At 47.4% G+C, this 23,754-nt stretch overlaps 4 protein-coding genes across 4 annotated transcripts; 2 read left to right on the forward strand and 2 right to left on the reverse strand.

Moving 5' to 3' along the window:
• The first annotated feature begins 2,604 nt into the window (after positions 1 to 2,604).
• On the forward strand, positions 2,605 to 4,007 carry GGS22DRAFT_107179 (FYVE-domain-containing protein). Its single transcript, XM_047957841.1, has 2 exons — positions 2,605 to 3,289; positions 3,436 to 4,007. Exons 1-2 carry the CDS (start codon positions 2,822 to 2,824, stop codon positions 3,811 to 3,813), a joined length of 846 nt encoding a protein of 281 aa, XP_047821122.1. The 5' UTR covers positions 2,605 to 2,821; the 3' UTR covers positions 3,814 to 4,007.
• Positions 4,008 to 8,508: 4,501 nt separating this feature from the next.
• GGS22DRAFT_107197 (GNS1/SUR4 family-domain-containing protein) lies at positions 8,509 to 10,635 on the reverse strand. The gene is made up of 2 exons (XM_047957842.1): positions 9,623 to 10,635; positions 8,509 to 9,564 (listed from the first exon to the last, which is right to left on the reverse strand). The coding sequence occupies exons 1-2, from the start codon at positions 10,370 to 10,372 to the stop codon at positions 8,866 to 8,868; spliced, it is 1,449 nt and encodes a 482-aa protein (XP_047821123.1). The 5' UTR covers positions 10,373 to 10,635; the 3' UTR covers positions 8,509 to 8,865.
• A 2,574-nt stretch (positions 10,636 to 13,209) lies between these two features.
• Positions 13,210 to 15,845, forward strand: GGS22DRAFT_178474 (long-chain fatty alcohol dehydrogenase; the record flags this gene model as incomplete). Its single annotated transcript, XM_047963582.1, has 6 exons — positions 13,210 to 13,580; positions 13,655 to 14,295; positions 14,403 to 14,839; positions 14,904 to 14,988; positions 15,048 to 15,133; positions 15,192 to 15,845. The coding sequence occupies 6 exons, from the start codon at positions 13,210 to 13,212 to the stop codon at positions 15,843 to 15,845; spliced, it is 2,274 nt and encodes a 757-aa protein (XP_047821124.1).
• A 5,406-nt stretch (positions 15,846 to 21,251) lies between these two features.
• GGS22DRAFT_107229 (uncharacterized protein) lies at positions 21,252 to 22,772 on the reverse strand. Its single transcript, XM_047957843.1, has one exon. The coding sequence runs from the start codon at positions 22,597 to 22,599 to the stop codon at positions 21,571 to 21,573; it is 1,029 nt and encodes a 342-aa protein (XP_047821125.1). The 5' UTR covers positions 22,600 to 22,772; the 3' UTR covers positions 21,252 to 21,570.
• Between the last annotated feature and the right edge of the window lie 982 nt (positions 22,773 to 23,754).

The following is a 23,754-nucleotide window of genomic DNA, read 5'->3' on the forward strand; positions in this document are numbered from 1 at the left end:
TGAGAAACGGGAATCGCAAAGAGACCTTGATCTTCTAGATCTTGCATATTACTTGATCGGCGGGATGGTTGAACTCAAATCTCCTCTTCCAGCGTTTGCGTGTGTTTGCGAGTGATGTGATACCCTGGTGTCATTGATGGTCCAGACATCCAGATAAATATGATTCCTGTATGATGTCAAACCACGAGGCTTGCGTTATTAGTGCCAGTCTGTGCTTAAGCTAGTCCTCGTACATCTAATGGGGAGTACCTATTGACACGTGAGAAATTGTGGCAGGTCAAATAAGAAATAAAAGGGTAGCAAAAGAGGTGGTCAGCCATGGCAGCCGTCAGGTCCAGGTCGTTAGCCATTCGAGTCCAGTGCGTACCACAGTACACAAACCAATTCAGCGGTCAAGAAAGATCCTAGCAACTTTGACAACCTGCTGTACGTACTTAGTAGGACAAGGAGCAAGGAGCCTCGACTTGAGGACGTAGATCCTAACGCACAGGCATTAGTGAACTCGTAACATCCAATCAACGGGCACTCAAAGATAAACCTGCAGCATGATAAACACTGTGCTAGACTGTGCCGCTCCTATCGCCGCGCTAAAGTGTTTGGAGGGGCTAAGGTATGAATATCACATCGAGGATGCCGTCAGACTAGAGTTCATGTTATTAATTTTCCTAGATCTGGTCGTTGCTTTAAGATCTCCGGGTTTTAGGGTGTCTTGCATAAGGTTGTAAATATGGAAATCTGGTGCTTGCATCATCATATTGTTAAGTGCCAGTAGTGGTAGCAGTGGCAGCTTTTCGAAATGGTTGACGGGCTGTCGGGTTTTCTTCAGCTTCTTACGACAGGAGTCGAGGATAACCTTGCTCATGAATAAAGCAGCGTACGGCGGGTGGTCGGTTCGTCGGTGGAGCCACCAGGAGTCTAGGTTCTACACGCTACGTATTGCAGATTGTAGATCTTGCCGTCCGACCGGATCTCGAGAAAAACAACGCACGGTTAGATTGTGACGAATGTGAAGTCATCGTTAACAGGCCTTCCAGATCTTTATCGACATGACAATCGGCAGGGAATTTACAATGGTGCAGGAAATCCGCCTGCAATAAAGTAAGGCCGGTTACATCGCGATATATTGCTCCGGGGTCTAGCTGTTGTAGTAGCCAAACGTAATAAAGAACGGGCTGGCGCGCCGGCGTAGTACAGACAACTCCAAAATGCGAGGTTTTCTTTGGATATCAACTGTATCAGGCAGTCGGTCCTCTCCTTGGAAATCTGGTTCGAGGTTACTTAATCTCGATTCATGATGAACGACAAAATGATTGCTTAAAGTTTGTCGTTTCATTGGATTACTTGCTTCGATCCTCAAGATGCTAACTACTAGTCTGCTAGTATGCCGTTATTTAGTGTTTAGTTGCGGAGAAATATCTAACCTGGGATCCTAGAACGCTTGATGAGACAGTGACTGAAAAAATAAAGGCTGGAAGGGTCCGAGGAGAAACCTGACGTAAGTCGACGGATTTTAAACCGCCGAAGATCGGTATCCAGCGACCTTAAACAAATTGGGCAAGAGGACAGGCGAGCAAGCAGAACCCATTTTTTGTTACTGTACTGTGTATGTACAATACATCGTAGACCCTGGATGGGACCTAGCAGCCTAGGTCTATGAATAAGTGAGACCTCAATGAGCTTCATGCAGTTCTGTTACATTTAGGTATAATAGGTTTTGGTCGGTTATGTCGGAATGCGACCGTATTAGCAATAGCTGTTATTAAATTCTTTTCCAGGTGTTGGCTGAATAAACGATGAAAGAAATAGGTGTTGCGCATTGTAGAGGAATTTCCAAAAAAACCACCTCACAAGAAAAGAATATTCGATGGGACTATCTCGACGTGCATACAGATTGTATGTCTAATGTACCTAAAAGAGTAAAGCACAGTATGAATTGAATATTATGGACTTAGCTGATGTGTATTGACCAATCAGAAGGAAAGAAGATACTACGGTCCTGTGTAAGTGGACGCGCTTGGATGTATCGAGGGGCTCCCGGTCCACCAAAGCAGCAAAGGTGCCACAGCGACCGGTTCGACTACGGTCTTAGGCAAGGACGTACCTAGGAAGGTATTTTGTAGGTAGGTATTTGACAGAACGTTATTATCATCATCCCTCCTACCTCTCTTCTCTCCCCTATTACTACTCATGTTATACTAACTCTAGCCTCTTTTCCTCTATTCTCCCTTACATACCTCTATACAAAGGGTAATATTTTTCTAATCCCTCATATTTGGGTATTAGATAGAGTTGACATAACTCTCTACACCTTTTATATTTACTCTTATCCGTCTCTTATCAATCGTCACTCCCACTTGGACAGTTTGCCTGCCGGCACTCGTCCATAACCGTCTTATCACAAGCGTTCTCCCACTACCTAAGACAGTTAGTTGCGCGCAGTAACGACTTAAAGTTATGATCTAGGCCTTCAAACACCCTCCGAGCCAAAAGTCATAAACTTTCCGACGATACCCTCACCATCCGTTAGTTAACTTGGTAGTTAACTTTTACGATTCATACCTATTTTCTACCAGTTAAAGTCGGTTGTGGCTTTTGTTGATCCCGGGTTTTTTTATTAAGGGTGTTTGGGTTGAGCAATTCTTATTACACAATAAATTGGTCGCGCGACGGCTTACGCCGCTTATCGCTGCCCCAACATTCGCCAGTTTTCGACCGTCCATCCTTATAGTAACCCGCTTTGTTCTTCTTTGGATACCCTCCCACCTACTATTGTCCTGGACGCTGGTAATACAATTATAACCCACGACATTTTTAAAGGAGGATGGCGACCGATTTTATCATGCCCCGGTTACATGAACAACCACAGGCGCATTTCCTCCCATACCATGGGCAATCTACCGTGTCATCGCAATCCCCGACTTACCCGTCGCAATGTTACCCATCTCAGGGTTACCAATCTCAACAGATCTCGCCTCTAAGCACATCTAACAATGCTTCGCCAACGTCTCCGAAACCTTATCATCGCCAGCGATTACGACCTCTGTACATGCCCGCTGTTTTAAGACCGACAGAGCATCCGTCAAAGAAGATAATAGGGAGAAAGACGGAAGCACAAGATGATGACAGTCAGGTATCGCCTAATAACAGCTTTATCAACTTGAGCGGGTTGAGCGCGCTTAGCCGTTTGAGCCGTCGCACCACCGGCGACAGTGGGAAGTGGGTAGATGGCGATTGGGACTTGGATATGTTCCCCAAACCAACGGCGCAACCCACGCGACAACACTGGAAGGTAAGCCTAAATCCGCAGCCCGTGTCTCAGATATGCAGCCCTGTAGGCTGCGACACCTCAACCCACATGATGAAGTCATGTTATCTTCCTGTTTTTTTCTTGTTCTTCATAGTATTACAAGAACCTCAGCTGACATCTCAATCCAGCCCGACCCAGAGTCTACAATGTGCGACGAACCATCCTGTTTGCGCCACTTCAACTACTGGACGCGCCGACACCACTGCCGAAAATGTGGCAATATCTTCTGTGATTCGCATTCCGCTTTCGACGTCCCTCTCGATCAAGACGCGAACTACAACCCGCGAGGCACGCCTAGCCGAGCATGCTCCCATTGTTTTTCGGAGTTCAGAGCTTGGCGTAGTCGGACAAATAGTCAAGCTTCCAGCGAAACCTCTTCCACCCACGTAGGTTCGCAAACGGTACCTACAAGCCCGGCTGTCTCAACGCCCATCAACGGCCAAAATGGCCAACATCAGGACGTCGCCATGAGTGTTCCCCGAGATTGGAATTGGAGCACGTTTTAAAGAAGGATGGAACTATATTAATTCGCCGAATAATGCTTTCAGACACGTCTGGGCATTCTTTGAGCACTCTCCAGAATCGAATTCTGGCGACGTAACTATGATGATACACGACACAACACACCTAATAACGACGGTAAAATTTCCGACGATACCAGAACATACAACATTCACATATATAGATTAGACGTTTCTGGGATAGACTGGATATACACGGCCCATACCCATCCCATATTTGCACGAGTTATACGGACAGCATGGCGGTCTTGCACTTCCCTTCAGGCTACGATACCCGACTTTAGTGGACTAATTCCGATTTATAATTGCGTGGAGGGGGGCGACGGGCGAAAGGGGAGGGGAGGAGACGAGATAACGTATAAGGGAGGGAGCATGTCATTTACGAACTGCATCCTCGAGTCAGGTGACTTAGGGAGTTTGGGTAATAAATGGAAAGGGGATTTTCGGGGTGTGCATATCGGGGCATTAGAAAGGAATCTTGTTTCGGCCTGGAGTTTTGGAGTTTCGATGAGCACAGCTGGAATGTTGGGTGCTGGGTGTTAGGTACTGGAAACTGGATGCTGGAGTGCTGAGCCTAGTCGGTTTGGTTACACGGCGTTCACGATACGGAGGTTTCTAGCCGAGTATCTGGATTAATCGGATTTGATTTTCATGATAATTTACCTAATCCAACCGAAACGCGGCATCGTCATTTCCGATGAGATGTGTACCTGTCGTTAGTTTAACCGACTTACTCCGGGGCCAGTGGCAGTTCGTCGTTTCTATGTAATGTAAGTAATCGATGTTCTGATTTTCTATCCAATCCCGCGGTAGCAATTGCTCCTCCTGGCACCGAACTAGGTACAAAGGGTAGCTTCCCTGCTCTACTAGCGGCTTACCTTTCCTGGGCTTGCCGGCGCAAGCAGGCGAAAATACGTAATAGCATGTACCGCGCTCGGTGAGGCTATGACGATCTAGGCAATCAAAGTCTATGTGAGCGGCAAGACCGATCCTAGCCTCCACTTAGGTACCTTAGATACATTCTAAGTAAGCAGGTAAGGTAAGGTTAGGTGACCTAACCTATTTAGCGTTGGGTCCACCCGACCTGGTGGAACCGGCAGTAGCCGTAAAAGAAGGTATGTAACCTTACATACAGTACCCACGTACTTTTCTGTCCTACTTTCAGTCTTCCACCCGTACCCATCCAATATATTGACATCCTCGGTTGCGAGACGGTCGAACGCACATCTGGGACGTGACCAGATACCGCATTGGTTATTCTAGCTCACCTACGTACCATTGCGTGTAGTTGACGCGCCAATGTGCTTATAATAAAGTCAGGTATGTCCGGTCAAGTTTCGCGGTGCCAATTCAATGCTCCGGCGCCCGATGATGAAGTCCTTTGCCTTTCCGGGATTCCCGATCCCGTTTCGGCAAGCCCCTCGGTTATCAGTTGGCCGCAGCTGCGGCAACTATCGCCTCGTGGCGGCAGCGCAGTCCAACATAAAATTTCTCATCGCCACCGACGGCGGACATATCGGCGTCCGAGAAACTCGATGAAAAAGCTACTTTGCCGCGTCTAAGTCTTTAACCACAGCGGTGTGATAATGCATAGACGTACCTTACGTACCTTTACCTTAATATCCTAATGACCATCTTCGGGCGGTTGTTGTGGGCGTTAACCGCCCTCCTCCTTCAGAGGCGGGGTAAGTAGGACGTCTTCCGAAGAAAGAGAAAAAGAGGCCGGGTGCGCCTCTTGGCAACGTCTGTCAAGCATATTCTCGCAGGTCTCCCGCTGAGCGCATCGACCAATGGGTAGATCGGTTTGGACAGTCAATCGGATCAGACCAGGAACCTGGTATTACAGACCCAAAATCGATTCTGCGGCACATACATACTACTATGTAGTATGATATGATATTGCAGGCGCAGGCGCGTGATCTTGGCCGAATTCGCTGCGATGGAAAGGGATGCGCCCTATGTGGAGCAGGGGCAGGGGGAAGATCCTCACGATGTCCGTCCCCCGCCGCTTTGTGTGCGGGGGGCGGGCAGCAAGGGAGTTTGATGCAAGAGGACTAGAAAGATCGTGAGAATTCGATGGAGTAGTGCTCTAGCATCCGCGATATGGTTCCCGACATCTGCAGCGTCTTCACTTATATCCGTGGTGTAAATCTAGGTAGGTTACCATGCGCATCGTCATGGTCTAGTCATCGTCGAATATTTACTTTGGATCGTGATATTTTAAGGGGTAGCTGTAGGACTAACGTAGCATTCGAGTGGGCATACTGAAACAATATTAGGGCAATGGAGCCGCCATATGTGAGACTTGTGGGGTATTCTGGGCTCGTGTTCGTCTCATTCAGATTTTCCCTTTCTTGAGGAGCCACTCTGCTACAACACTGTTCCATTGCTAGTTGTGTTACTCAATGTGGTGATACCAACCCGACTGGTAGAATCGTCAATGCATTTCACACAAGCCGAGAGACGCAGAATGGTCCTTCTATGCTCACAAGACTCGTCTCGCCCTAAAGACTTTAACTTTTACTAGGTACCTAACTAATTCAATAATCATGGTTCGTAATATATCAGCATTCGACGACTCACTTCCTCCACTATCCTCTGCAGTACGGTTCGTACTACCCATGTGCTCTCGCGAAGGAGAATGCCACAACGGTAGAGTTCTATTTCACTTGCTAATATACAAATCAAATATAATCCGAAAGTGATCTGATTGCTGCTTCAACACGCTGATCATACCTAGGGTGCATATTCGTTTCTTAGCATCAAGGATAATTCAACTTTACAGAAACCCGACAGATTTTATGGCATCCCCGGTGACTCCGCCATATGTTCCGATCTACCCCTGGGCTCAAGGTATAGATGTTAGCCTTATGACCGACTCCACGATATGTGCTATGGGAAGGTTTACTGAGACTGGATTGCATCCTACCTAGTAAGAACTTGTCGTTTAGGACAGAGTAACTACTAGGTACTCAATTTTACAAGTCCTACATTAATACAATATTCGGCTTGAATGATCCTACCTCTCAACTGCGGTTATTATTGCCGAAAGGTCACATTGGAGAGTCGAAAATGCCTTAGGGAATGTTGCTATTAGCTACGAGGTCTAGTCAAGAAGCTGTGTAACTAGCTCGCCGGTTAGTACTAAGTATACAGTACTAAACATGAGAATAATCAGGTAATGTATAATGCTAGCCAATACTTTGACCACTATCAAATACAAAGCAAATGTGGTTGTGAGCCTATATGTACGTCTATTTTCTATAACTACACGGAGGTCCTTAGGCATCTTTATGCAGGACTAACCAAGCATACCCCTATATTTCTAAGCACTCGAAGCAGCCATCAGATCATTCGTGCATAAAGCCCCCAATTCCCTCTTCGAAACTGAGTCAGAGAAGCATATACAGGCGGTTCAGCTATGCTCTATTCTATTCACGGCTTGGTAAGAGAATGGCCTGAGAAGAAGAAAAACGGGAGTTGAGTAGGTAGGCATTGACATTTCCAAGTTCTATAACGCATACCTGGCTGATGCTTGCTGGTAACATCTCTTACCCCTTATATTGGAATAAACTCCAGACGATTTCCTCCGGGGAGCAATTGTTGAAATCATTTTAAAACATGTTGCGTCTCCTATCATAGGCAACAGCCCGCTGAGTTGGATCCCGAACAGCTAGGAGTATGTATATCTGTCAGCTGAGCAGCAAACGTCTCAAAGTCTATCTAGAGACAACCTCTAGTCTAGCAATAGCTTAAGGACTATGCTAGATGAGTTCGATATCTTGTTTAGTCCCTACCTGCCAGAGTCTAATAGGGGTTGATGTACCAGCAACTTCATTGTATCATTTGCTTTGCGACAGTTTTCAAGTACGGGCCAAACCCCTAGCTCTATTTTATTCTCCTGCAACTTGGTTTTAAAAGCAGTAATGCTAACCTTGGGATTTATTCCCTTCTGTATATAAACTATTCATACCTAGTTATTTAAGAGAGACGTAGGTATTATCTTACTACATCAATGTTTCATATCTTTACCTCCCTAGTAGGTAGGTATCTATCAGCGAGGATTTCTTAGCTATCATAGCGCTCCTACTAGGTACGGCCGTAGACGTGGACCACTATCGACCTCGGCTGTGATACTTGATGGCGTCATTCATAAACACATCTCGTTTTCCAATTATCAATGTATGTAATGGAACTCACATAGGTCCGTCGCGACTTTGCTAGACATATTACAGAAACTCATCTCGCTCTTCGCAAAGAAGCCGGCGGCGGGTTCTAATCGTAGCTCCGCAGGTAGATCCTCTCTAAACCCAAGGGGCTTTATAATCGTAAACAAGAGCATAAGCGCGGTGCTGTGACGAAGTTCTTTTGATAGAAAAGCAACTGATGGAATAGTAAAGAAATGGTTGTGTTGATGTGAGAAGATTACGTTGTTAGAGAAGGCTATTCATGGTTAGAACATATCCTATCACTTTAGTTGAATACGAGGTGTTAAATAAGCAACCTCAAGTCTTGCAAGTGTGATTAAATGAATGATCTAAGTTATTGTTCGTTATATCATTCAATCCGTACAACGCACCTGTGAATCGCAATCGCATCCCTATAGTGGGGCCACTCCTATTTGTCCTATGTAACGAACATGCACCACTTGAGATAACTATCATGAAGCAGATAAGTGAGTTAAGGTTCAAACACATGATCATTAAACGTGTTCTATATCTACACCTTAAGCAATAACGCTTATTTCAAATATATACAACGAGTCTGAATTCAGCACTCATTTCAATGATCCAAACTTCATCATAGGCTTGGTCTCGAAACCATCGCCTATTCCCTTCATGCAACATGTTTTTCATAGCGACCCCTTTTCCTGGCTCCCTAAACTCCGGATATGATTTAATTATAGCACCGGGGCGCCGGCGTAGTATCGCTGTAGTACCCCATGAGTAGGTACTTACCTATGTTATTAGTAATTCCCACAAATTCGACTTGCGCCGGTTTTTAAACGTCTAACGCATATATATTTTGGGTATATTTCTAATAATGCTTGCCGTTCAACACGCCATTCGTCTTCTCGTTAAATCGGCCAGCAGATGATGGGTGCAAGTTGTCATTGCCGGTAGAGTCGTCGCTATCCTCGACAATAGCACCTTCGTTGCTTTCGCCGTAAACTTCACGCTCAAGACCCTTCGCGGCGTCCCAGCTAGCCTTCTCTGCCAACATGACGTTGCTAAGACGCCGGTTGGGGTTGACCTTAGCACGTACGACTTCTGCCTTGCTGCGGCGTAGGTAGCTTGCGACGAAGAATGACATGAACAGGTAGGTCAGAGGAAGTAGGTAGAAGACATTTAGCCAGATTGCGAAAGTGGCGCCCGTTGTTGTGATACAGTCCACCTTTTGGTATCGGGTTACGTAACTGGCAGATGGGTCTGCGGAGTCGGCTACCACAGCAGCTGCTCCAGCGACTTGAGCGGTGCCGAAGAGTGTTTGCTTAAGGTTCTCGAGGAAGCTATCAGAGCTAGGAGTAGCAGTTGCAGCAGCAGCGATGCTAGAAACGACAGCAGTGGCCTCGGAAGTGGCAACCTTCACTTGGACCGGAACCGAGTACGAGATGAAGGAGTGAATTATGGCAGCAGAGGCGCCAATGATGAACTGCGAAATTTGAAGAGAAGTGAGGGAGCGCTTTACCAGAGTAGGTACGCGGATGTTGAAAGCGGTCACTGTGTAGTAGGTGTACTGTTATAGAATTAGTAACTGCTGGTATTCTAACTTAGTCTTGCGGTTGGGAACTCACCATTAGAGCGTGGATTGCGGAGTTAAAGCACACGAAGATCCAAATAGGAGTCGACATGTAACGCATACCAGCCCACATAGCCATCATAGCACCTGCGTGGTGGTAGGTCTGAAGGGTAGAACTCAGCTTGCCCTTAGCAAGGATAATCAGAGTATCGACAACCTCATAAAACTTGCTAATATAAAACAGCCAGCCATAGAAAGCTAGACCTTCGTTCCAGAGTCGTCCAGTTTCAGTCCGGCTGGGGAAACTCCCAGCTGCTAGAACATTGGAGCCAGTTAATGATTCCCATACTCTATGGTTCTGGTTGTAGTTGAGCGCATTGCCTAGGCCAGTAGGCCCGTGAAACTTGCAGAGGCTGTCGACCGTACCAGCCCATCCATCAGGTCCAGCCGGGCTCACGACCGTGCTGCGAAGAGCGTTGAACATGCCAATCCAAGTCCATGCTGAGTAAACGGCGAGAAAGACGTTGTGCAAAACAACGAAAAAATGGAAGGCCCTGGTTTTGCTGATAGCCCAGGGTTTCTTGCCGGTGGACTTGTTATAGACGTTCAACACTTTGGCAGAGATTGCATAGATAGCTGCGATCGTAATCGGGACTTTGGGGTCTAACGCGCTGACGTATAAGTTGTCCGGTATGGTGAAGGGCTGATCAAAAGGCGGAGGAGGGATAGCTTCCGGCACTGAATGCGGTGGGAATCTGAAAAGGTTGGCCGGAGGAGGCGAGAGGAACACAATCGGCGCAGCCATGTTTGTAACTTGAATCTTGGGCTTGATCTCAACTCCGGTCGGTGAAATTTGAGAGACTAAAGATAGCTATGAGGTAGTACAGACCGCACACGCGACAATTCCGTTATGTATATATGCACCAGCTCTAAGGTAAGTGACAAGGGGCTGATTCAGAGGTCTACGAAGACATCGAACGATGAATCAGAACGGTGAGTTCGAAGGATTCGAAAGAAGCCGTGATTAAGGATATACACCAAAAAAGGGATGAATGGAAAAGGGCAAAAAGGAATGTTTCCCTCCTCGATACTACCAAATATGTGTGGCTTTTTCTGCAATTTCTTCAAGTAGGAAGAAAAAAAATGAGAACTGCTGCTACACAACAGCTTTGTAGCTTGTAGCAATTGGACCGCGGCATAAATCTATCCCTGGAACGCGCTAGGGCTGGGTTGAGGCCAATGGCAATTGCGCAGTGATAGTCGCTACTAGGTAGCCACGCTAACCATTCCGCCGTTCAGGTGCCACAGGGCTCAACAGTTGAAGGGGTAGCCTAACCCGCTTCATTCTTATTGGTTCGTTCACTCATGGCCCTGCCAAATCGGGTATAAAAGCGCTGTTTTCGGGTTGGGCTACTGGAACTCAATTCCAGTGCCGTCATCCGGGATCTATTGTACATTGTACAACACAATATTAGTTCTGCAGTAGGAATATTGAATCTTGACGCGGCGTCTCCCTCCATCTTATTGGTATTGGCGTTGGTGTTGGTGTCACCAGAGCTAATTTCCTGCGATGCGTTAATAAGACAACGTTTGACACATTTCAGCAATAATTCGAGAACATCTCTAGATCTCCAGGGCTGTAGACTGTAGGAACCAATCTGCTTCCCCTGACCGACTTTGAAGTGGCATGTGCTCGTATACCAGTGTAGGTAGGATGCCGAGGAACTTCCTATGCCCAGTCCTGGTGGATCTATTAACAAACATCATCTAAGATCCAACTGGATAGCGAAAGGCGGCCTTTGCGGCGAGAGGCTCCCCGGTCCAAGGGACGTCTCAAGTTCCAAGCAAAGTCTGCTTCGGTGAGAGGGGGCTAGATTCCATGGCGATCACCAAACTCAAAATGTTGACAACGGGTGAGCTCGGCAGCTCGGGATATACCTTTGAAACCACGAGTGACGTGAAGTGAGACATGCTGGTGAAAATCATATAACTTTATATACGAGGAAGTTTCTGAAAATTTCAACTTGGAAACTTTGCTATGTAGGTGGCTGACTTCCAAAGGCGCTGTCTATATATCGCTTCGTGCTTGTGTGCAACAGTAAGCATTCTCATGTATTACTGAGATGGCTTTCAAAAACGGTGGGAGTCTCGATGTCTGCGATTGAGCTCGAGTCTCGGGCGATTAGCCGATATTCAACGTGAGGAAAGTCGTTCATCAAGGGGTTGTCGATGTAACCCGTTTGGTATGTTGCTACGTTATCTGGCAGGCAATCAAGCTTCGATTTTCCGAGATCCATTTCCCAACAAAACGCCAACCATGTCCTTCCCCTCATTGGCCCCGCGTGTCGTAACTTTTTTTTATCTTTTTTAATTCTGCTTCCAGGGTCCAATGCCAAGAAGCGGTCTAGGGGGAACCCAGCAGGCGGGATGACGCGACAGATTTAGGAAACGATCTTTCAACAGATACGTACCAATCTAATGATCATTAGGTTTTTAGATAAGCGGTTGCGATAGGTATGCACAGATCCAGAGAAGGAACATGACATGCTTGTACAACCGTAAACTTAAATAAAAAGAATTCAATGTTCAATATTCATAAGAACTGAAACCTCGAATTAGGTTCATAATTATTGTACACTGGAAGATACGTAATCAGCAAAAGTACCTGGATCAGTGTGGCGATTTTCGCTGTCTCCAATAAGTTTCCAATATCTTGCCCCTCCCCCAACAAATTTGTAACCTGCGAATCTTGGTCTCAGAGTCTTAGGCTTTTATGCGAATAACTCGGAGGCTATCGCTATCGTCTTCTGTTTTTCATACGCCAGAATTCCAACGATTGGATCCCGAATAATATCATCAGTAAAACTACGCGTTTAACACACCATGAACAATTATAAGGGCTCAGGTGCAACTTTAGGTAATTATAGAAGGTACGTGTATCTTCAATAGATTTACCATTAACAATTTAATCTTCGGCATATTCGGATGTACGCCTCATTTTTATCGTTTCTTTTGTCGATCTTCCTGGCATACAGGCAACGGCACATGATCAGTTTTGTGAACAGTTGCTACGATAAATTTATATGAAGTCTACTTCTATGTAACTGCAGCTGCGGCCGACCTCACTATTCAGGTGACAACTAAATAGCTCCAACTATTTGACTAATTCTAGCTCATAGGCGTCGGTAAAAGCAGCGAATAATAACTATGCCTCCAATACCCCGCAATGAGGCTACTTATAGAGGACCCGAGCTTTTCCCTGACTCTCGAGTTGACGATGATTGGCTATACCTACTATAAGGAGTGCGATGACTAACGAGCCGAGGCACCTTTCTTTATGATCTACCGTTGATATTTCAATCGGCAACCCATTGATGATTCAACACTCTTTCCTGAAGTCGTCAACTTCAAAGGTCCAAAAGAGCCTAGAAGTCAATCGTGAAATAATTATAATATAATTACGAGATTTAAAGATTCGATGATTGTTACATAATACGTACCATACGCGACGTGAATCTAGCAACATTGGACGTTTCTATATTGATTTATGAAATTGGATACCCCAGAGTCGATCTTCTATTACACCAGAATTGACAACCCCTTACATCAAATGTTATTGTTTCCGAAGTTTCCGCATCTATAATGGTTGCCACTCATCATCTTGCGGCCCCTATCCCCACCGAACTTCCCGACCTTGAATCCGATGAATACTTCTCTGAAACGCAATGGCAGGTCTTGTTCATGTTAATCGACGCCGTTATCCCGTCGATTGTTGCCGAGCCAAGCGTGACAGACCGGAAGGCCCAGTTGTGCATTTCCCAGTCCCAGTATGACGAAGCCTATGAACACACCCAGAGATCTCTGGAATATCCACCAAGCCAAGAGAAATTCCGTCAATATATGGAAGCGAGCGCGTTAGACAACATACGATTTGCACGATTGCTTAAACGCACCATACAAGGCCTCCCACTCACCAGTCGTAGACAACTAGGGCGTATCCTGAATATAATAGCGTAAAATATACCTACTTACTTGCCTCTCACTTCACCTTTCCCATAGCATATAGCGTAGCTAACGACATAAACAGGACCCATACTGGTAGTCTAGCTGCAACGGGCTACTATACCCCCGTGCAAGAACAGCCAGTCCATATCAGAGAATCAATCATCCGAGCATGGAACCAATCCTGGATCAGCGCCTGGCCGTTCCTCGCGAAGACCATCACCAAATTAGCCCGGGTATGTTTCGCTAAAACGGACCCCCTATTACACGAAATTAGCGACTACAAGGATGTCGTCGACGACTACAAGCCCGGGCCATCATTCGACTTTAACTTCATGCAATTCTCAGCCGGAACCGAGCCCGAAACAATCGAGACCGACGTCGTAATCGTCGGCTCCGGCTGCGGAGGAGCAGTATGCGCTAAGGTCCTCGCGGAGGCCGGCCACAGGGTCATCGTCGTTGATAAGGGCTACTACTTCCCCCCTCCCCAACTCCCGATGACCGTCGAAGCGGCCCATGAATATCTTTATGAGGGCGGCCCTGCCATGACGGCCGATGGCTCCACGAATGTGATTGCGGGGAGTTGCTGGGGAGGCGGCGGGACTGTGAACTGGAGCGTTTGCTTGCAGCCTCAGGGGTATCTGCGGCAGGAATGGGCGGATGAGGGACTGAGCTTTTTCACGACGCAGGAGTTCCAGAATTGTCTTGATCGCGTGTGTGATTTTAGTAAGCACTCTCTCGTTCATGACAGTTATTGATGAGCAAGACAGTTGGCATTTAAAACGTCCCGGTCTTGGCGTTTTGAAATAGGGGTTTGCTAACTATGACTGCAGTGGGTGTTAGCGATGCTCACATACGACATACTCACGGAGCACAAGTTATCCTCGAGGGGGCAACGAAGCTTGGCTGGTCTGCTAAGTCGTGCCCTCAAAATACCGGAGGTGCCGAACATTATTGTGGCAGGTGTTCGCTCGGCTGCGGATCTGGTGAGAAGCGCGGCACAACTGTAAGCTGGCTTCCGGCTGCCAGTCAGGCGGGCGCAAGATTTATTGAGGGGTTCAAGGCCGACAAGATACTATTTGATGAGACGCGCGGGTCTAAACAGGCAATCGGAGTGCTGGGGACATGGACATCGCGAGATAAGGATGGGAATGTCCATACCCCTGAGTCGGACAGGGTTCAGAAACAACTTCGAATCAAGGCGAAGAAAGTAATTGTAGCGTGCGGCACATTCCAAAGTCCAATGCTATTGATGAGAAGCGGATTGAAGGTGAGACCCAGAACTACGAATACAGAGAATCGCAGTGGACTCCGTCAAGCTAACCCATCACTAGAATCCCCATATCGGCAAGAATCTCCACATACACCCCGTCAGTCACCTCAATGCTGCTTTTGACAAGGATGTCAAAGGTTGGGAAGGTGAGCAATATTTATCTCACGTATAAATCACATGATATCAAGTTAATCATATTATGTAGGTAGTATTTTGACGAGCGTGTGTACTAGTTTTGAGAATCTCGACGGTAAAGGGCACGGAGTTAAGCTCGAGCCGAGTAGCATGGTTGTAAGGTTGCTCTACCCTTCGTAACAATCACCAGCTCACAAATATCTTTGAATTATAGCTAGATATGTTTTTATTTGAACATCCGTGGCATAATGCCTTACAGTGGAAGCTTGACGCGCTCCGCTGTCGACAGATGAATACCTACATCTCCATAGCTCGGGATCGCGACACCGGCCGCGTGTATCCGGACCCAGATGACGGTCGACCTATCGTCGATTATCACCCGTCAGCTTTCGACCGCAAGCATATACTAGCCGGTGTTGTTGCCCTAGCAAAGATGTGCTACATCCAGGGTGCGACCGAAATCTGGGCCTTCGTTCACAGCATGCCATCGTTCGTACGGCGTTCCAAGCCGACCGATCCTACTACGGAAAGGGGCGAAGACGATGACATTGATCAAGGGATTAACGACCCCGAATTCGCTGCCTGGATCGATAAACTCGAGCACACTGGGCTGAGCTCTCCGGACGCGACATTCACCTCGGCGCATCAGATGGGTACTAACCGTATGAGTGCACACCCATCACGCGGCGTCGTCGACCCCGAAGGTAGGGTATGGGAGGCGCAGAACTTGTATGTGGGTGACGCCAGTGTCTTCCCATCTGCAAGCGGTGTAAACCCCATGATAACTAACATGGCTATCGCGGATTGGATTGCCAGAGGCATCTCACGGGACTTGAAGAGAGAAGGTCGAATTCGTGCCGCGTTGTAAGATGTCTGACTTCTATCTACCTACCTAGTACCTTAGTACCTGGTACATATCTGGAGAAGGAAGACATTGCAACTCAACTCATAAAAAGTTACCAAAATTGTATATCCTTTGAGTTAGTCGTTGCAGTCTATACCTATCTGATTACGTGTACACATCTATGCGTACCATCATATGAGAGAGGCACATGTCAATTCAACGCAGGCTTACCTACTGGGGGCTTTCTTCCTTACATAATTATACAGGGAAGATTATAACGTGTGCACGCGGATAGAAATTCCCAAGTTTTCAGGTCATACTGAGTTGAATATTTTTAACACTCACATAGTATGACAATAGAATCCCACATGCGCCACATGTGTCACAAAGTCTCACATACATCGGCAAACCTAGAATTTGACAGGTCTCAAATCGTTGTCAGATAAGACCTCCAATGATCTAGGTCCTGCATGGAAAGTTAGATTAATCATCAGCCTGCTTTGCGGACCATTTACTCTCTTTGAGATAGCGCCTCGCCACCGGCGTTTGTGAGTGAGATTATCGATTCTAGGCCGGTAGCCATGTCGCGACAAGAGGGGTCGTTGGGAAACTTGACCAGGTTCCGCTTACAGGATGATCTTACAGTACAGTTGGAGAATCGAAAGATTCAACAATAATGCACTGCTACTCCTCAGCTTACCTTGCAGAGAAAAATGAGGGGAATAATGGGGATTAATTATCATGACTCCCATAGAACCTGCTTTGCCGATTCCCTGCGGTCCCTGCGGTCAAACTTCGCGATAGGGGTTGGGGGGCTGAGATCCTTAAAAACCACCCCCCGTAACGGGCTTCACTATAACGTCATAAAGACGCGAAACAATCAGGCTGTCGTGTCCCCCCAACCTCATGCTGTCCTACCCTCGCGAAACCTGGTAGCTTGAAACAGACATTTACTAGCCGGCAGGACTGAGTAAACTAGAGTAAGTAGGTGAGATATTGGGTGGCACGAAGAAGAGCCGGGGAAGGAGAAACTTCCGTCGAAGGCGAAAGCTAATATTGATGTCATACGCACATCCCGGAGGCTCAGTTATTAGTGTGGTGCGTCTTGCGTCCACCCCCCTTTTCTTCTAATAGCCATTCCGGGTAACCTTACAGATTGGGTATCAAGGCTGTCTAACTAGTAAGTAGCCCGGATGAAGTGTCGCACACGTTAGCATTACTTGTGCACCTTGTCTTTTTCTATTTACTTATTTTTACGATAGAAATTGAACCTAGCTTGTTGTCTTTGCTCAGCTGCCGATGTGAAGGCATTATGGTCGATCACTCCACACAGGATGCGACGGTCAGCGTCTCTTTCGGTAAGTAGGGCTGGCTAGAGGACTAAGAGGACTAACATACATGTAGATTACATGATCTAAATGATACCACGCCCCTGCCTAAGGGTCACGCCTTGCTTCGGCCACCCGTCCGGGAACACCTGTTCGTTGTTGTCCGTACATACATAACCTACCTACATATTCTATAGCCTTCGGATTAGCGGTGAATCATGTAGGACCTAGGCAGCTAGGTTGATATACTTCTAATGTTGGTTATATTGGACTTTTCCTCTTCGCGGCTACTGCGCCGTCCCCATGCGAAATCTAGATGTGACGATACTGACGCCACCTACTATACCTTATACGTTTTACGTTGTACTAGAAGACGAGGTGTAGGTAGGCAACGCCAACGGCTGCCATGCGGTGAAGCTTGGCATGCGGAGGTGCGGCATAGCCCCCGAAGCGCTATAGACTCAGGTGAGTTAGGTATCTGCTGAGCCCTAGAGCCTTACGTATTACTGCGTGGCACGCATGGCGCGCACGACGAAACCATCTAGCCCCCAAGTCTCCCCCCCAAGTCCCTGAGACGAATTAGCCCATAAAGAGAAAAGAAGAAGAAAAGGGGTTAAAAAAGAAAGAAAATGAAACAATCGACCGATTAAACTTTCCCGATAGTCTGGAATGAGGAGCGGCACGGCCGATTAACTTTCGGCCCTTCCCGCATTTCTATTTCCGGGCCCCTTAAATTTTCCATGGACTACCTAATAGGCAATAGCTCCTTCCCACATGTAAAGAGCATCCATATTAAATATTACATACCTGGTACATATCCTAGCTAGAGGTGCTACATAATATACTAAGCAGTCTAAGCTCTGAGCGATTCTGTTCGTACGATATCCAATAGGAATTGCTGACACCAGTCCTAGTCCGCTGCTGTGATCATATCCCCGAAATGCGGTTTTATGAAAGAAAGAAAGAAAAACCGGCCTAGCTCTTTGAGTTGGTCGATGTAACAGAAGAAAAGGAGGAATTCTATCTAGGATTCTAGTATCAGTAGAAGGGTATGGATGGGAACTCAGCCGCACTAACCCCCCCTAACGATGGCGACCAACAGGCTATATTCCATCTCCCCATCTTCCCAAGAAAACGGGAAGATGGCTGATAGGGCTGTGATGATCCCGCCTTGTAATATGCCTCATCCGCATGGGATGCATATGGCACACATCTGGGCATCTGGGCATCTTACGGTCAGCACCTTGAGAGAGGGTGGGATGGTAAGCAAGCATATGTATTATGCGGGAATCGCGCGAAGGTCATGAGATTTCCATGATACACTTACTCCGGACTCCTTCGCCAATTCTCTCATCTTTTTCCCGCCGCGTGTATTCGTTACAACACACCTGGCGCTTAGGATCCCGTGATATACCAGCCTGCATTACACAGCAGCACGGAAATTACAATACATATCGAGAAAGGGAGAGATGGTTTTCGCATGATGCCGAGATCTCGCGCCATATACCTGCTGGCTGTTTTACTACCGTCGTAGTCGCACCATGTCGCGGTGAGGAATAAGGAAATGCAGTCTTGGACAACGACCCTTATAGGGAATACGGCGCAGATTGTCATGCTAGATGCATACCCTCTGCCGCAGCCCTACATCCGCATTCATACCCCACCATGACAACCTCTTATCAAAGTCATTGTTTGGACCATGTTTTAGAGACAAACATCTCGGCAGCCAGCACCGCACCCCTTCTAAGGGACCTACTCTTTACGTCCGCGTGGCGCAGCGGGCAGAGAAACACATGTGAAAGTAGGTATTCCCCAAGAAACGTGAGAGCCACGCAGCAGCCCAGGCTGTGTACCTACAACACAGCACCCGGCCGAAAAAAAGGGAGTCCTGAAGATCCCCCACATTTTCCCCTAACGAAAATAAAACAGCACCTCGGCACCTAACTAAACAGAGTACCTACCTATTCGGTACATTGACTATGGGCGGGATCAGCGCCGCATCGGACCCACGGGCAGACGGATTTATATACGCGTAAAGAATCCATACTACTAGGTAATACTAGTATAGCGTCTATGGATACCATGAATATCATACCTAAGTATGTTAGGTGGTGTATCGCAAGAACAGGTCCTAAACATCACTACCTAACTAGTAGGTAGGTAGGTAGTAGTAAAACCACAGGATCAGTGACCGAGAAGTGGATTCGAATAATCCGATGTTTCCATACCTAGATACGTCGTAGTAGCAGTAGTAGTAGAAATGGTAGTAGAACCTCACCAACACTTGCTTGTCTCGACGTGAATTAGCCCGCCGTTGTTCCGGTATCACTCAACCCGCCATGGATACTCAGGTAACAGCGATCCTCGCGACAGCAACTCCGGGTAAACTATCCCCATGCCATCCCTCCCCGTGCGACAGCGCCCGCGCGCGCGATATGCAGTGTACCGTCGTAAAAAAAAAAACTCAAAAAAAAAAAAAGCGATTAGCAATCTGATACCTACCTAGTACCTAGTTATCTACTTTTCCCTCTTTTCTTGCGCATGTTTTTTACCTTTCCCGCCATGTTGCTGACACGCATGGGTATTATAAAGAGCTTACTACTTGGAGTCGCAGTACCACAAAACGGGGACCAAGTCGACCGGAAAGGAAAGTCCCAAACACCCCATCCCAACGGCCGAGTCGAAGCGGCACGGCGCATGTAACGAAGTGTTACGTTCCCTTCCTATTTCTTACTCATGCACGCCCCCAAGCATTAGAACCTAACCGTAAAAGATAGAGAGAGAAAGAGAAAGAGGTAAAAAAGAAAACAAGTCACCATCGGAGAAAGACATGTGGCACATCTTGTTATGAACTTGATAAATGTCCAATTAACTAGCTACCTAGTACTATATGTGACTTCAAACTAAACAATGCAGGGGGGAGCTTTTTCCACAATCGTCGACGGTGTTTGAGACTACCACCAGGGCCACCGCCGACATTACACCATAATCCAGCATCTCATGCCACCCGGCTGATACAATGCGCAGCAATGTATCCCTGTGTGGCTCACCTTCACTCTAGCCCGGGGAACACATTTATTCGCGCCGGGAGGATCCGGAAGTAGTGAGACGGTGCTACATTTGCCGCACATCATTCCTAGCCATCTACCCCACGGAGGAACAAACCATCTCCCTTCGTCGGCTATTGCGGCTTCCTGCATATCTAGCAGTCCGCGCAATGTATGCCCACTCTTGAGTTGGCAGAGCTGCCGCGTATTGCATCCAGCTCGACGCGGCGCTTAGTTAGGCCTCCAGGAGAGGCTATGTTCCGGGGTATGTCGTGATCGTCCTAGGAATGATGTGGGCAAGACGGCGAGTAAAGGGCTCCGCATATCCCCGCTCAGCGGGGACTTCCATATTATGCCCAGCTTCTTTTTTGTGATCGTGAGATCTTTTCCCCTCTCGCTTCCAAGTCCCAGCTATTGAGTTTCCGGATCGTCGCCGATCTTGCCACAGTTCGGATCGCGAAATTCTCAAAAACGCCTGAGCATGTCTGACAACCAGTGTCTGCTTTCATGTCGGTTTCTATGCGACGCTTGTAGAATCGACCGTGTAAGAAATGCAAGTATAGGACCCGGTCCTTTGCATTCTTCCTTTCGAATAGTCCGTCGTCGCTTAAATGAGATTTCGTACCTCGAAGAGGATGTTCAACGTCAAGTTGAACAGTGGTCCTTTCAGTCGTGGGAAGTCGTCATTAAGTCGGTTGGGAAATTATTCGTTATTAGGTCGTTCGTACAATCGTAACTCATGAAACCGAGGCCTGGGAAAAGAAAAAAAAGAAATCTTCTTGGAGCGAGCGCGATGACCGAAGGATCGAATTTAATCGTCCATATTGTCGCGTTTATTTATTCGGGGTATCTTTTCTTAGAAAGCCGCTTTATGCCGTATAACGAGGAAAAGAAAATTGTGGTATCCAAAATCCACTTGTCCAGTCCTGGTCTTTGCCGGGCGATGATCGGTTGCATTGCTGCGTATACCTCTTATTTTAACGTATAAAAGAAAATCCGACCTCATATATCTCGAGGCACTGCCCAACTTGTAAATGCAATCAGATAACCCACCCAGTCCCTGACATGATGAGGTGAAAGGAATACAGCCTATGACCGAGCTGGCGGTTGTTATATAGGGGATATATTTCCCAGTAAAAATCAGACGCTCGCTTGCTAAACACAGAGAAAATAAGAAATAAGAAAACACCGAGATTAATATATATGCCAAACGATCGGGAGTCGCTCCTGGTTGATGCAAAACGCCGGTATGCCTTGGGGGTGCGATAGGGTCTATGCCGCGAATCCCTTGTTTGGATTGGGGGAATCTTGAACCAAAATCGTTTACGAGGTTGTCACCACCGGGTGGTGATCCCCTGTGGTGGACGGTGGTTGTCATATGGTCGTCGTGTACTCTTGATATCGATCCCAACCAAAACCGCCGTATCCAACACCCACACCACATTGCGACGCCAGCATGCTAGGAAGCGGTAAGGCCGGAATTGGTGATGTTACCATCGGTGAGCTATAATACATCCCGGCCGTAGAAAACGGTTGGCTATATTGCATGGGAGGCGAAGGTACCTGAATTTCGTGTAGCGACATATTGGCCCATATCGGCGTATTTGACTCTACCGAAGATGTGACGTTAGGACTGGAAGGCAGCACGCGCCATGGCTCAACCGGTGCGGGCATCGCTGGCGAAGGGGTAGACTGTGACCAAATGTTTGCGCCTATGGGCGAGCTAGGTAATAATGGCGGTTGGCGGACAACATCGACGATCTTCGGCGGCGGCGGTAGCAGGGGCTTATTCAACAATCCCATGATGTTATTCTTGACCTCCTCGCTCTTCCCACAAAGCAATTCTCCAGCTCCCTCCTCTTCTAATCCTTCCAGCGCAGAAACGTGGGTCCTGAAAACAAATTTGTTGATGGCCTGGACAAAGTCTTCGTGTAACTTCTTAGCATGCTGCTCCTTTTCGGGCCAGTCATAAGTATCAGCCTTGGCGTTGACGCAGTAGATTTCCTTGTGATACTCGATGAGCGATTCTATCGAGCCGGGCGTCAACTTATAAGCGACTTCATTCCTCAACACCATATCGACGTGAACGATATAAGCTTCGACATGTATAATCTGGTAGTTGAAGATGGCCTCTATTAACGGGTTAGAATCCCTGCGCAATTCAGACTCGGGCGCCTTGTCCAGCATCAGCGAAGTCAGGGTCCAGATAGCATTCGGTGACGACAACGTCTCGGTCAAGCATCTTTGATGTTGCGGTATACTGTTCAACGGCCTCTTGACTCTGTTAATGCGCTTGAGAGTTTGCGTCAACCACGGTTCGACCTTTGATCCCAAGACAATATTGACGGATGATGCTCGGGGGGCGAAAGCGGCGGCCGAAGCCGGTAGTAGTTGTGGGGGCATCGTCTAAGTTTAGGGCTCTCGGAGTAGGGGGACAGAGATGGAAAAAAGTGACAAGGAATATTTTTGTAAAAGCGGTGGAGAGAGGTTCAGTCAGATGGGAAAGACGAATAATAATAAAAAAGACGGCACCCGGGACTAGGCGTTCCCAATACTGGGGAATTAGCTTGTACGCCTTGGACCGCAAATAAGAAGAAGAGAACGGTGGACGAGTATCTCGTGAAGAAGAAAGAAGGAGTGTAAGAAACTCGTGTTGCTGGGTGGTGGGGGTTTGTTATAGCAATACTCTTCTCCGGTAGTCTTCGGTGCTTTCTACCCCTTGTATGCCCATGTAGGTAGGTTGTGTGCGATGGATTATATCCTCCAACTGTCAGAAGCCCATCTAATCCCTCTCGGAGCATGCCTAGCTCTGTTCGATCAGGCCTGGTTCTGGTTTCCTATGGACGGCCCACCGTCGTGCATTAGGAACACCACCACCATCATTCAGACGCAGACGCAGATGTAGGTAGCATCCGCAGGCGAGGCACCGCAACGCACACACCACACGCTACGCATAGTACAGGGACTATGTAGCATGTAGCAAGTAGTATGTAGTATGGATGTAGTATGTAGCCTTTTTGGTAGGCATCCAGAAAAAAAAATAATCCACCGATACCACGGCCGATGCATCCTGACCATCCCAGTCATGCGCGGCAAAGGGCAAAGAGGACCCAGTGTAGCCCTTGGTAGCCCTTGTAAGTCTTGGTGCGGCCTTTGGCTTGCACTGCGACTTGAGTGGGCTGTGTTGCGACTTGCATATTTCGAACAGGTTGTAGACAAATAAGAGAAGAATTACTGAACAGAGAGAGCTGAAAACTGCTGCAGTGTGGCCAGTGCAGCGCCACTGGTCGCTTGTACCTAAATCTTGTACCGGTACTTGCCAAGGTACAAGAGGGGTCCCCTTGGAGAGAAGCTCGAGCCCGAAAAAAATGCCCAATGCCCATACCATGGATGAAGTATCCATGTAGCTTTTTTTCAATCCAATCCGGTACCCTGTACTTGATCAGGAAACCTATATCCATTTTTCTTAGTTTCCCCTATTCCTTTTGGACAGGTGTTAGCCATCGGCCATTCCATGCCGTGCCATGCCTGATACTACTACGTATGTACATACATACA

The sequence above is a fragment of the Annulohypoxylon maeteangense genome (genome assembly GCF_022496945.1).
Source record: "Annulohypoxylon maeteangense strain CBS 123835 unplaced genomic scaffold GGS22scaffold_4, whole genome shotgun sequence".
NCBI lineage: Eukaryota > Fungi > Ascomycota > Sordariomycetes > Xylariales > Hypoxylaceae > Annulohypoxylon > Annulohypoxylon maeteangense.

Coding starts and splice junctions, on each gene's coding strand:
- GGS22DRAFT_107179 (XM_047957841.1), top strand. CDS start 2,822: ATGGCGACCGATTTTATCATGCCCCGGTTACATGAACAACCACAGGCG. Junction 3,290..3,435: donor CCACGCGACAACACTGGAAG/GTAAGCCTAAAT, acceptor ATCTCAATCCAG/CCCGACCCAGAGTCTACAAT.
- GGS22DRAFT_107229 (XM_047957843.1), bottom strand. CDS start 22,599: ATGCCCCCACAACTACTACCGGCTTCGGCCGCCGCTTTCGCCCCCCGA.
- GGS22DRAFT_107197 (XM_047957842.1), bottom strand. CDS start 10,372: ATGGCTGCGCCGATTGTGTTCCTCTCGCCTCCTCCGGCCAACCTTTTC. Junction 9,565..9,622: donor CCGCAATCCACGCTCTAATG/GTGAGTTCCCAA, acceptor ATTCTATAACAG/TACACCTACTACACAGTGAC.